Here is a 13,303-nt window from a genome sequence, read left to right as displayed (position 1 = left end):
CTTGGTCATTAAACTAATCGCAATCTTATACTTATAGAATGCTTGCGTAAGCATCTAATGTGATCTGATTGCCTTTTTGAATTATGTTTGTCAAACTTATTTTATTTTTATATCAGGTTCATGTTCATCATAATTAAGGAAGTAATTGGCAACCTAAAATTTTATAGATCTTCTACCTTTTAAATTGATAGATTAATGATGACCGGCTATATAACTACAATATTTTCTTGTGTTTTAAATAACAAATATTTTAGGAGGGATGTAGATCAAATTAGATAAATAATGTAAAAGTTAACCTTTCAAGATGTTGGCTAGAGCATCAGTAAAATCTCTTAATATTTATTAAAAAAAAAACTAAAGTTTGAAAATCACTTTTATCACAAAAAGAATTTCCACTAATAGGCAAAGTTATTCTACATTTATATAATTATAAGTTACATGCAAGCTTCATTGTTTTAGTAATGCAGATACTTTCTATGTTATGTCATGTACCATGATAGTAAAAAAATTACCATAATTGACAAACCTTATGAATTTTCTATCAATAAGGATTACATACTCAGGGTCTAGTTGCGGAAATTTCTTTCTTATGACTTTTATAAATGCTCATAATAAAAAAAGTACGTGAGCGGTATAATAAAAACTTCATTGATATTATTTTTCATTCAATTTTGAAAATAAAAATTATATTCAATAATCCACTAGCATAAAAAATTATAATATGTGCGAAATTGAGGGAGTAGTGACACGCATATTTATTTTATCCCTACGAAGACATCCGATGAAATTGGACACATGCACAGCTATTTTAACGAGAATGTAAGCACAATCATTACTAAACCTAGAAATCCAGGATGTTGGTTGCTCTTATGAAATCGATAATTAAACATGAAATCCAAGGGGTACCATAAAAAAATATATATTTTATCAATATTAATTTTAAATATTTATAACTATGCAACTATAGTTATCCATGGACTGCTTATTTTCTCTCGATAAAACACGTTCATGTGCTTTAGCTCCTGGACATTTTTCTAATCTCCACGGACGAAGCAGGAAGCACCCACTTAAAAAGGGGTGATGGATATCATGGAAGTTGTCTGGGGCGGAGCTCCTCTCTATTTTCGGCAAGCCAACCGGCGAACCATGCGCATCTCATCTCATCATCGTGAACTGAAGCCAAAATGGAGAAAACTAAAGAGCTCGATCCCCCTCCGTTTCAAAAAAGCAGCAGAACTCGCGAGGCGGAGGAGGCTCTGGTGTTCAAGAGTTGAGAGACCCTACTCTTCGTCTTCTAACCCTACGAATGGAGAAGGAGCTGGTGGAGAGACTGGAGACCGCGGTGGCGAACCTGGAGGTGCTCGCCGCCGCCCGATCCCGCTCGGCCGTCCCGTCGATCGATCTTGACGGCGCGGTGGCCCTAGATCCGGCGATCTCGGCATTCGACGACCTGATGTCTGGATCGCTCGCACGGGTCTCCGCCGCAGCGGGGAAGATCGGTGGGAAGGTCCTCGAGGCGACGAAGATAGTGGAGGAGGCGTTCACGGTTCAGAAGGACCTCCTCGTCAAGGCCAAGCAATGTCAGGTTGGTCATTTGATCGAATCTCCTGGTTCTAGTGGCATTTTTCGATGATATGTGGCTATGTCATTCCATGCTGGAGCATCGGTGATGCGTTAGATTACGCGATCTGTTATCTGGTGAGGAACTGGGATGGAAGCAGGTAGAAAGGGGCATTGAAGAATTCAAACAAGAGAGAAGCTGGTTTTTATGATCGATAACTGAACTCTCTGCTTTGTTTCCCTTTCTAGTGCAATTTTATCGAAAGCCAATACGAGTGATCACATTGACGTTTGAAATCTGGATCAGCTTGTTAAAATGCAAGGGCACATCGAATCATATTTTATTCGTTAACCATGGTAGATTGCAATCATATATGTTGGGGTAGATCCTTGTCGCTTAGCCAATCTCACAAAGTTATTCAGAGCCCGACATCATCATGAGGAGGCCCACCTCACAAGAAGGCCAACCTCATGAAGCCATCTGGAGGCCGACTTCACAAGGAGACTAACCTCACAAAGTCATCCGGAGGTCGATCTCACGAAATCACAAAGAGGCTGACATCATCACGAGAAGATCGATATCATCGTAAGGAGGCCGACCTCATAAGGAGACCAATCTCACGAAATCATGTGGAGGCCGACATCATCATGAGGAGGCCGACCTCACAAGGAGGTCAACCTCATAAGGTCATCTGAAGGCCGACCTCATGAAATCATCCGAAGGCCGACCTCACGAGGAGGTCGACATCATCATGGGAGGATCAACCTCACGAAGTCATTTGGAGGCCGACCTCATCAGAAGTCATCCGAAGGCTGACTTCACGAAGTCATCTAGAGACCGACCTCACAAGAAGGCCGACATCATCACGGGAAGGCCAACTTCATGAAGTCATCCGGAGGTCAACTTCATTTGGAGGCTGAGACCGACCTCATCAAAAGTCATCAGAAGGCCGACTTCTTTCTCGGTGCCTTACCGATTATCCAAACTGACGACTAGGTTGCACCACTCAATGGGCTCCTTCAATCGACTTTCTGACACGGGTGTCAACCAAATGGCCGAACGACAGATGTGGCCGTCACACCATTCTAACAAGCTGCATTAGGTCACGTCGCTCAGACGTCATATCTTGATCGACTGGCTGCGCGCCATGATGGGATGTTACGAGATCGTTAATTACGTCGCACGCGTCATAAGGCCCGTCGCTATGGCCACTTGCATGTTGAATAGAAGGCATGCCTGCTGTCAGAATCAGATGCCTACGCGGCACCATACGGTTGACAGGACATGATTGACATGATCATCTGTCCTCTCACCATCCACTTTGCTTCCTCTATAAATAGAGATAAGTGGGGACCTCTCTAAGTATGTTGGCCAACACAGTACCAAAACTCTGCTTTTCTTTCCACTATATTGAGTCACCTCACTGACTTGAGTATCGGAGGATCTTCATCGGAGCCACCTCTGGCGGGACTTCTTTTGCAGATCTCTCTCTTTCAGCATCGAGCGGAGACCACCACCACCATTCACCAGTAATCCTTCGCTCTCGTCTTTGGTCTTGACTGTGTGCACCTTCTCTGATGACGGCACACTATCTCCCGGTATCCCGCCAGCCCGCATCCAGGCATAGCACCTAGTCAGCTCCAGGCCGACTACCCTAATCGGAGAAAGGCCGCAATAGTTTGGCACGTTAGGAAGGAGGGCAATCGAGCAGAAAAAAATTTTCTCTCAAGAACCTCTATGGCTAAGACGAGAGCACGAAATGCCTCCGCAAGCTTTGCTCAACGCTCATCGCGACGGGCGCGCCTTCGATGACTCACGAAGAGTCGAGTGCTTCACGACCACCGATGACAGCAGACCACCAACAGTTCGCTGCTCTCGTGCAGTAGGTGAAAAATTTGACGGAGGTGTCCACGATCTCCAACAGCAGCAACAGCACCAGTAAGAGGAGATCGTGCTGCATAATGTGCCTTCTCGACACAACCATTGGACCTGATCTTCGACCCGCCATTCGACTCAACGCTCCCACCAGACGAGTTCTCGACCCATTTGACGGTCACTACATCCTGACTCTCGACGCACTCCACGTATCGGCTCCGATGATTGCCAGTCTCGTTCTCCTCGACGGGCTCCACGAGAAGGCCGACCTCACAAGGAGGCCAACGTGGACTTCTTCTGGAGGCCGACCTCATCAGGTCATCCGAAGGCCGACTTCATCCGAAGGCCAAACTCATTAGATCATCCGAAGGTCGATTTCATCCGGAGGCCGACCTCATCAGGTCATCCGAAGGCTGACTTCATCTAGAGACCGACCTCATCAGGTCATCCGAAGGCCGACTTCATTTGGTGGCCGTCTTCATCAGGTCAACCGAAGGCCGACTTTATTTGGTAGCCATCCTCATCAGGTCATCCGAAGGTCGGCCTCATCAGGTCATCCGAAGGCCGATTTCATCTGGAGGCCGACCTCATCAGGTCATCTGAATGTCGATCTCATCCGGAGGCCGACCTCATGAGGTCATTCAAAGGCCGACTTCATCGGAAGGCCGACCTTATGAGGTCATTCAAAGGCCGACTTCATCTGAAGGCCGACCTCATGAGGTCATCCGAAGGCCGATTTCATCCGGAGGCTGACCTCATCAGGTCATCCGAAAGCCGACTTCATCTGAAGGCCGACCTCATCAGGTCATCCGAAGGCCGACTTCATCCGAAGGCTGACCTCAGTAGGTCATCCGAAAGTCGACTTCATTCGGAAGCCGAAGAGAAAATCCGAGGAAAAACTTTGACAAGACTGACAAATCTGAAGAGGAAATTCGAGAAAGTCTATTTTATCAGGAGGCCCCTACAAAATGGCAAAGCATCGAGACTCCGAAAAGTAGATGGCTTGAAAAATCTACAAGATAACCATTCCCTTGTCGGCTAGTATTCGATGAAGTGTTAGTCAGCTGACACCCGATTGACGAAGCTGGGGTGGGTCCATCAACCACGAGTGTTCCCCCAAAGGGGCCACAGCATCAGGTTGAATATGGATGGGTCCGTCGACCATAAGAGCGCCTGCTAAGGCTCAAGGGTCTTAGTGCCAGGTTGCACACAAGGCCTAGGCGAAACAAAGTCATGAGACACACGCAGCCTGCGCCCACGTTGGCGGCTATGGCCCCACATGCGGCTAGGCCCACACTGTCAAAACAAACAATTTCTTGTACAGGAACAGGGCCGCACGTGGTTTGTCCCGTCCGTTTTCTAAGCTACAATGATAAAACCCAAAGGCCCCCACAGCGACGAGACGCTATTCGCTTTATGCGTGGTTAATCCCTTGTGCACGCGGTTAGAGGGGACAATTCCTCCTTAGCGAGGCACCTTTTTTTCAAAGGACAAAGCTGTAGGGCCCCACGCTGGCAACGCTGTTCGCATTTACGCGTGGCTAAACCTCATGAGGTGTCCTACCAGCATAATGGCTAGCCACTGAGCTAATAGGGACAAAATCTGAGGGATCCACGCCGCACGAGGTCCGTCTCGGTGGGCTCCCAGAGGGGACAATACCTCCATAGGGTCTGATGTGGGTCCAGCCCATGGACTACCCCATGCTATATCTTAACGAGGCACCTTTTGGCCCACGAAATGCGGCCTTGAGGGACAAAGCCATGCGGAGACCCCACAGGGACGTCCAAAGCGGACAATACCTCACAGGTGGGTGGGGCCGTCTTACGTCAACATGGCTACGGATGCGTTCTAAGAGCTGGTCCGACCTTATGAGCCTGGCTGACCGGACCGTAACACTGGTGGCCCATGCAGGTTGAGTTTAACCCAGGAAGGAGCCGGATCCGACCTCATGAGGTTGAGATTAACCCGACCTCGACCTCTGGTGGTCATCAAGGTCTCCCTCCAATGACGAATCAACGATTTGGAAGGCTCCTCTAAACGACGACTATGTTCTGATTCAACGAAACAATCTATGGTGAACAATCTATGACTACGACTTCAATCTGACCAAGTTTGCCTGCAAAAATCGACTACATGACTTAAAAAATTTTTCTCAAATCTATATGTTCGGTTATCCTCTACTCGGTTTGCAATTTCCTAATCGACTATTTTACTTAGTCTTGCCGACTTCACTACTTAGTCATTTTTGCAGAAAGACAAATAAGCAAGTGGAGAAGAAAAGCATGCAAACAAATAAGTCAGAAAGGAGGATAAGTCGGGAAAAGCAACTCGGATCAACGCAACGATAAACTTCCTTCATCCGATTAAAGCTACGCAATCGGATTCGAGAGTTGGGGGGCAAGTATTGGGGTAGATCCTTGTCGCTTAGCCAATTTTACGAAGTTATTCGAAGGCCGACATCATTATGAAGAGGCCGACCTCACAAAGAGGCCAACCTTATGAAGTCATCCGGAGGCCGACCTCACAAGGAGGCTAACCTCGCAAAGTCATCCAGAGGTCGACCTTATGAAGTCATCTGGAGGCCGACCTCACGAGGAGGTCGACATCATCATAAGGAGGCCGACCTCACAAGGAGGCCAACCTCACGAAGTCATCTGGAGGCCGACCTCACGAGGAGGTCAATATCATCATGAGGAGGCTGACCTCATAAGGAGGCCAACCTTATAAAGTCATCCGGAGGCCGATCTTACGAAGTCATTCGGAGGCCGACCTCACAAGAAGGCCAACATCATCACAGGGAGGTCTACCTCATGAAGTCATCTGGAGGCCGACCTCATCAGAAGTCATTCGGAGGCCGACTTCATGAAATTATCTGGAGGCCGACTTCACGAGGAGGCCGACATCATCATGAGAGGCCAACCTCATGAAGTCATCCGGAGGCTGAGGCCGACTTCATCAGGAGGTCAAAGCCGACCTCATCAGAAGTCATCAGAAGACTGACTTCTTTCTCGGTGCCTTACCAACTATCTAAACTGACGACTAGGTCGCACCACTCAATGGGCTCCTTCAACCGACTTTCTGACACGGGTGTCAGCCGAACGGCTGAACGAAAGGTGTGGCCGTCACGCTATCCTGACAGGTCATATCAGATCACGTCGCTCAGATGTCATATCCTGACTGACTGGCTACGTGCTATGATGGGATGTTACGAGGCCATTAATTACACTGCACACGTGATAAGGCCCGTTGTTACGGCCACCTGCACGTCGGACAGAAGGCACACCCGCTGTCAGAGCTAGACGTCCATGCGGCACTATGCGGCTGACAGGACATGATTAACATGATCATTTGTCCTCTCACTATTCATTTTGCTCCCTCTATAAATAGAGGTAAGCGGGGACCCCTCCAGGTATGTTGGCCAACACAGTGCCAAAACTCTGCTGCTCTTTTCACTATATTGAGTCACCTCGCTGATTTGAGCATCGGAGAGTCCTCGTCGGAGCTACCTCCGACGGGACTTCCTTTGTGGGTCTCTCTTTCGGCACCGAGAGGAGACCACCACCACCGTTCACCGGCAACCCCTCGCTCTTGCCTTCGGCCTTGATTGTGTGCACCTTCTTCGACGACGTCACACCATCTCCCGACATCTCGCTGGCCTGTATCCAGGTGCAGCACCTAGTCGGCTCCAGGCCGACTACCCCAATCGAAGAAAGACCGCAACAACATACCTTTTTTTGCAATTAGATTCTCGAAATTATGTGCAATTTCTATTGGACGTGTCTTAGTTTTGCCCAAAAGTTTGGGCTCTCATAGGTTTTAAATTTAGGATGACACCAATCACGGTGTAGCTGACACACGGACATACTAAAACGGTAAACTTGATCTAAAATCTGCTGGATTCCCCTATCTCTGCTCCATTCCTAATTGGAGAGATTTTGGTTTATAATCTGTCACCTCATATTTCATTCACTAATAAGGATTTATAAAGTTGGCTTCACATAGTTGAACAAGGCTTGATTGTCATACTGCTATAGGAATCCATTGTCTCACTTTTATATTATGCTTATGGCAGGTTGGTGTTCTGTTCACTTCAGGATCTTTTTCATTATATTTCTTTCCATTTTTTTTTCCTTTCTTATTATTTTGTTTTAGTGAAATGGTTTCAGTTGCTGATAATGTAGCATTCATCAGAATGCATCTTCTCCCTTTTCCTCTCTATTGTATGCAGTTGGTTATTAATTCAATCAAGATGTATTTCTGATGTTGCAGAAACCTGACATTGCGGGCTTACAAGAGTTTCTCAAACCACTGAATGAAGTGATCCTCAAAGCAAGTGCTTTGACTGAAGGAAGGCAATCTGATTACTTTAACCATTTGAAGGCAGTTGCTGACAGTCTTACTGCTCTGGCATGGATTGCTTACTTAGGAAAAGATTGCGGTTAGTGAATTATGATAATCTTTTTTTTTATTTGTTTTTCCTGTTTAATGCATAGTGTTGCTTCCCAAAAGAAGTTCTTTTCATCTTTCTTAATGCCCTGGCTTTCTTGAAGGCATGAGTCTTCCAGTTGCACATGTTGAAGAAAGTTGGCAGATGGCTGAATTCTACAACAACAAGGTACATGCAGCATTCCATATTTAGGTGATCGAATGATTTGGTAGTCCATTAGAATTAAAAATAAATTTAAAAAAAATGTTGGAGTGTACATAGTGATTCATATTATTTGTTCAAGTTTTTATTGCTTGATGCAGAAATAGGTAGCTAAAGGTATTTTCCCTGTGGTAGTAAATAAAAGTTTTAGAAGATTTTTGTGCATTTAGAATGTTGACTGGAGCCTAGTTTACCTTTCGGTGTGCCTAATTTTGCATTCAATAATCTAAATTCATAATGCTTTCTTAGATCTTGGTTATTACCATGTTATTAAATGTTATTAAGATCGGGATCATGTCGTATATCATAGAGGGGGCTAGATCGGTTGAGATTGCAAACTGGATCGTAGATCCTAAGATTTTCTGATTTGTATCAGAAAATCCTCAATATAAAAGAAATCAAAAATTGAAATACAAGTCAACTATAAAGCAGATGAATGGAGAATACACAGCATATGTACGATAAGCTTAGTTTCCACCAATTTAGGTCCATATATAGTATTTCTAATGAAACAAATGTTCTATTTTTTTAGTGATGTAAACCAACATTTTGTTTGATTATTCAAGATGTTATATACTATATAGCAAGTTAATTGCCCTTTTTATGTAGAATGCTTTAGGATAAACAAAGATAATACTTTTCACATATGGCTGTAAAAATACAAAAGCTTGCATCTTATTTTTTTTTCACTTTGCGAATGCCTATAATAGACCAACTAGTTTTACTCTTTGTGACTAATCAGTGATAAATAATTAATAACCACATCAAAGATATTATGGAAAATAGAGCTATGCATGATTTTAATATGCAAATAACATAATCAAATTGGACTCTATATTCCAAACAATGTATACTCTACCATACGGATCTTAATCTTGTGAGCCTAAATTGATCCTGATCCTGATCCAAGGATGGGATTTGGATCGTTTGGGCCCTTTTGATTCAAATTGTAAATAGTAAGAGTTTAATGACAATGCTGCTAGTTGCTATGTCTAATATATGCATGCATGCTAATTTGTGGTTTATCTTTTTCCTTTTTGTTTATGCTTTATTGAATGCATAGTAATAACCATATATGATATTGTACTTTGCAGCATGTTAGTTTTTTCTTACCTAGGTGGTTGGATGTTTAATTGAGACAATGTTCTTATTTCATTTGATATGTCATGTAAGGTCTTTCTTTATGGGTACCATAAATTGACAGATGAAGCTACACTTTTTGTCTATCGTTCTACATGTTTAGGGTCCTAATGCATATAATTTGATGATACAGGTATACATGTGCGGCATTTGTTACATGATATGGGCCAATAACTTACTGTAATTAATCAAAAAATGAAGCAATTTTAAAATTTCCAAAAATTGCTTTATTAGTAATTGCCGAAACCTCTGAGCTTATGTTCTCATTGAGAGGTGTGATCCCCCATCTCCAGTCTCTTGATGGACGCTCAGTGTATGCAAAGTGATTTTATTTGACGTGGAGTTGATTTGAAAGAACTCTTTGTCTCTTAACTCTTATTAAGAGGTCTTAATCATTATCATCTTCATTTTAGGATTGAGTTACCACGCTATGAAGCATCTAAAAAGGCATAAAGAATTTCAGTGATGTTGTTATCCATGACTAGTTCCCCTTTGTGGACTTTGACTTGACCAAATTTCACTTTTTTTTTATAAAGGAAACCCATCCAAAATCATTCTCTAAAGATGGTGAAATGCCAGAATATTGCAAGGAAAAGACAAAAAATAAAGGAAAATAAGGAAAAAACAGCAAGGAAGCCAACGTACTAAAAAAAGACTTTAGCTATGGAACACTAGAATTAGAAATCCTCTGAAGATGAACCCAAACCCTCAATTTGTCAATTTACTTTTAGTTTGCTTGGATACATTCCAAGCTCAAAACATAAAAAGCTCAAGATAGTTGGATAGGGCATATCTTGGATCTTCAGCCTCTAAATGGAAAAATTTGTTGTTCCTTTCCAACTAGAGGCACTTCTATATTGTAAGATAAGCATATCTAACCTAGTTGAGGGAAGGTTCAGCTGTCCTACTCCAATCTGACCACATTAAGTTTCAGCTAGAAAGGTTTCCCTAATCTTCAATCTCTTTACTAATTCTGATTAAATGAGTTTCGTTAATTGGCAGTGGAGAAGAAGATGCCAACTCAGTCCCCTTGGAGTTGTCACAAAGTTCCAATCAAAGAACATTTATAATTCCTAAATTCTCTTGCATAAGAATCTGCTTTTAATGCATAGCCAAGTGATGTTCTTGGCGCTTAGGGGCACAAGGTAGCTCCAGATATGCTTGGCAAGAGGGAAATTATGCCACCAAAATTTAGAATCCTATAGAAAGCGGATCAAGAACTTTTGAGGCCATTGCTTGACAACTACGGGCCCTGATTCTTCCAACCAAAAATAGTTTTGAGGAAGTGCAATGTCAGAATTGGAGTCATTGGAAACTGATTAAATCATGTGCATGCGTGTGTATAATCATTAAGAGGCAAATAGCCACCACACATCTTTCTAGAACATAATCGATTGCCTTGTGCTAGAGTTGGTGGTTGGCACTACTTGGACCCCTTTCAAGAATACTGATACAAATTGGAAGTGTTAGAGAATTTTTGAACAGGATCTTCTATTGTGGTGGTAGGTTATCAAGAAAAGATATTTGCAGCATGTAGGTTAGACTTTAAATGAACTTCAACATTTGTGAAGGAGGGCATCATTCATGTCCCGGAGGTTAATCGCACCAAGAGTCCCGATTCTCTAGACTTGTGCATAGTCTTTTGATCATCAGAGATATGTCTGAGAGCCTTTTAAAGAGTGCCCTTCTCATGCCATTCATGTCTTTTATTCGTTAAGAGGAAACAAAGGACATCTAGTAGATAGGCAGGATGAACAAAACTGAATTAACTAATACCAAGCTTGATTATAAAGAAAAGAGACAGTCTGAAAAAAACAGGATCTTGGTTCAATTTTGATGACATGAAATGACATCCTATTTTGGAAATTTTGACAGTTTTGATGGTTTTCCTACAGTTTTAGTAGTTTTCATTGAAAATTATAAAGAAACTAAGTATTAATTGAAATACGAAAATGAAGAGCAATAAAACTACCGAGAGTAATAAATTGGACGTTGTCTCAGAATGTATGATATTGGTTCGGACATTTAGATATATTGCTTTTGGATTTTTGCATTGAAACAATATTATTTTTGGAAAATAAAATGCTTGGAATCATGGTTTCCATCTCGATACTAGACTCTGTACCAGTACCATCCTATCATAGTACCGGTATGCAGTTCGGTACAGTATGAGACTGCATACGGAGTATTGATATGGTATGAGATACCATACCGGTATAAGATAGGTATGATACCTTATGTCCCGTATCGGGTTGTATGGGGTGGTATAGCAGACCATACTTGGAACTCATGTTTAAAGTGTTCTGTGTCATTGACAATCTAGGATGTGATAAGAGAAATGCCTATGAAATTTCAAATCTTGAATAGCTCACAACAAGTGTCTAAATATCTTTGGAACCTAACATCTTAGTGCTTCCAAATGTTCTCAGACTTGGCAAAATTTAAATTGGTCTTGAAAGATGCTTCCTAACATTTTGGAAAATGAAGACATGCAAATAATTAGAATAAACAAACTACATATACATTAAATTTGCCCCCCATAAATTGATTTCAGTTAAAAGTTTGAAACTAACCTAGTTTCAAATGTGATTTATGTTGAAAGCAAAACGTTCAGTTTCATTTTTCAAACTTTCAATCAGAACTTTAAAGTAATGGTTTTCAAAACTGGACCGAACCGTCCGATTCAGGGTGTACCAAACCGGATCAGCGTTGAATTGGATCGGTTCGGCCTTGGTTTCCGGCACCCGACCAAAAAAAAAAAGAGAACTGCCTGGTTCGGCCTTGAACTAGACGGTTTCGGTGTGAACCTGACGATATGCAGTTTTTTCGAGCTGAACCGCTCGATTTGACGTTCTTTTAATATAATTTGAGATAGAGAAGAAGTCTTTCGACTTTTTCTCTATTTCTCAATCTCTCTCTCTTCGTTTCTTACTTTCTAACACCGAGAAGCATAGGAAGACTCAAGGAATACATGGATTAAAACTTTTTAAGGTATATTTCTCAAAACCATGCTCTTTTTCCTCTCTTCCTCTTTTTTTTATAAAAAATTCGTGAAAAATAAAAAAACAAGAAGAAATCATGTCAATTTTTTTTAACATGATTTTAATATATGTTATGGATTTATGGATGATTTACACAGTGGCACTAAAATCATTAATTTTTATTAAATATATAGTTTTTTAAAAATATATTTTTGAAATAAAAATTTTAAAAAATAAATTTTAAAAAAAATTATAAAATCAGATTATTATTTAGGGACTTGCAAGCTACTTTTAACATAAATTTGGTGTCCATTTATCAATATTTTAACGCATCTTGCGCATAGTGGTATAGGCCTAAATTTGAAAAAAAAATAGCATTTTATACATGTCCACCATCTAAGAAATTATATGTAGTATCCATGGTAAGATTCTACATGGATCTAAGATCAAATTATTTTTTCATAATTTTAAATTTTTAGTATATTTTATTTTAAAAAATTTAAAAAAATAAATAAATAATAAAAAAAATATAAAAAAATTAGATAAACAAAATCTATTATTTTTATGTAATTATTGAAGTGATGTGCTTATCAATTTTCAGGAATAGATCCATCAAAAAAGAAAAAGGATCCAAGGATCCAGAACATGATATAGGTTAGGAGCATGAGGAGATGCTCTCAGGTCAGCATCATTGGAGATATAAATGGTGTAGCATAGAATTCAAAAAAAAAAGAGTTAGATGGTTAAAGTAATATTTGACTGACGGTTATCCGGATGTAGCTATGTGCCATAGGTATCCACAAGAGATCCGTCAGTTAATGAAGAAATACTTCACTGATTTTAAAGCAGCGAAGGAAAGAAATTTGACGAAGAAGGCAGAGGTGGATCATCGAGCAGTAGAGCCACCTTCTTATCACTTTAGGGAGTCAGAGGAAGGATCTATTTCAGATGATGAGCAGGCACATATCAATGTTGTCATTCGGATGAGTTTGAATGATTAGTAGCAGCTGAGGTGGTAGCCAAGCACAGAGCTCAATTTGGGCCGTTAGCTTATGAGGGTGGATCAAGCTCAGAGAGTACTGTAGCAGAGTTTGAGTC

The 13,303-nt window shown here is 41.6% G+C and overlaps 1 protein-coding gene across 2 annotated transcripts in view; it reads left to right on the top strand.

The window, feature by feature from the left end:
* Positions 1-1,053: 1,053 nt before the first annotated feature.
* The window catches only part of LOC105058146 (cyclase-associated protein 1), a 41,644-nt gene continuing 29,394 nt past the window's right edge, over positions 1,054-13,303 (top strand). Inside the window, exons 1-3 of one of the 2 annotated variants that reach the window (XM_073249211.1) lie at positions 1,054-1,585; positions 7,706-7,874; positions 7,987-8,051. In XM_073249211.1, the coding sequence (XP_073105312.1) occupies positions 1,307-1,585; positions 7,706-7,874; positions 7,987-8,051 (513 nt within the window). In that variant the 5' untranslated portion in view covers positions 1,054-1,306. The remainder of the gene's footprint in view (positions 1,586-7,705; positions 7,875-7,986; positions 8,052-13,303) is intronic. The other variant, XM_073249210.1, reaches the window with a different exon arrangement.

Source organism: Elaeis guineensis, chromosome 15 (assembly GCF_000442705.2).
Source record: "Elaeis guineensis isolate ETL-2024a chromosome 15, EG11, whole genome shotgun sequence".
Lineage (NCBI taxonomy): Eukaryota > Viridiplantae > Streptophyta > Magnoliopsida > Arecales > Arecaceae > Elaeis > Elaeis guineensis.
This window is presented reverse-complemented; position numbering and strand designations above follow the sequence as displayed.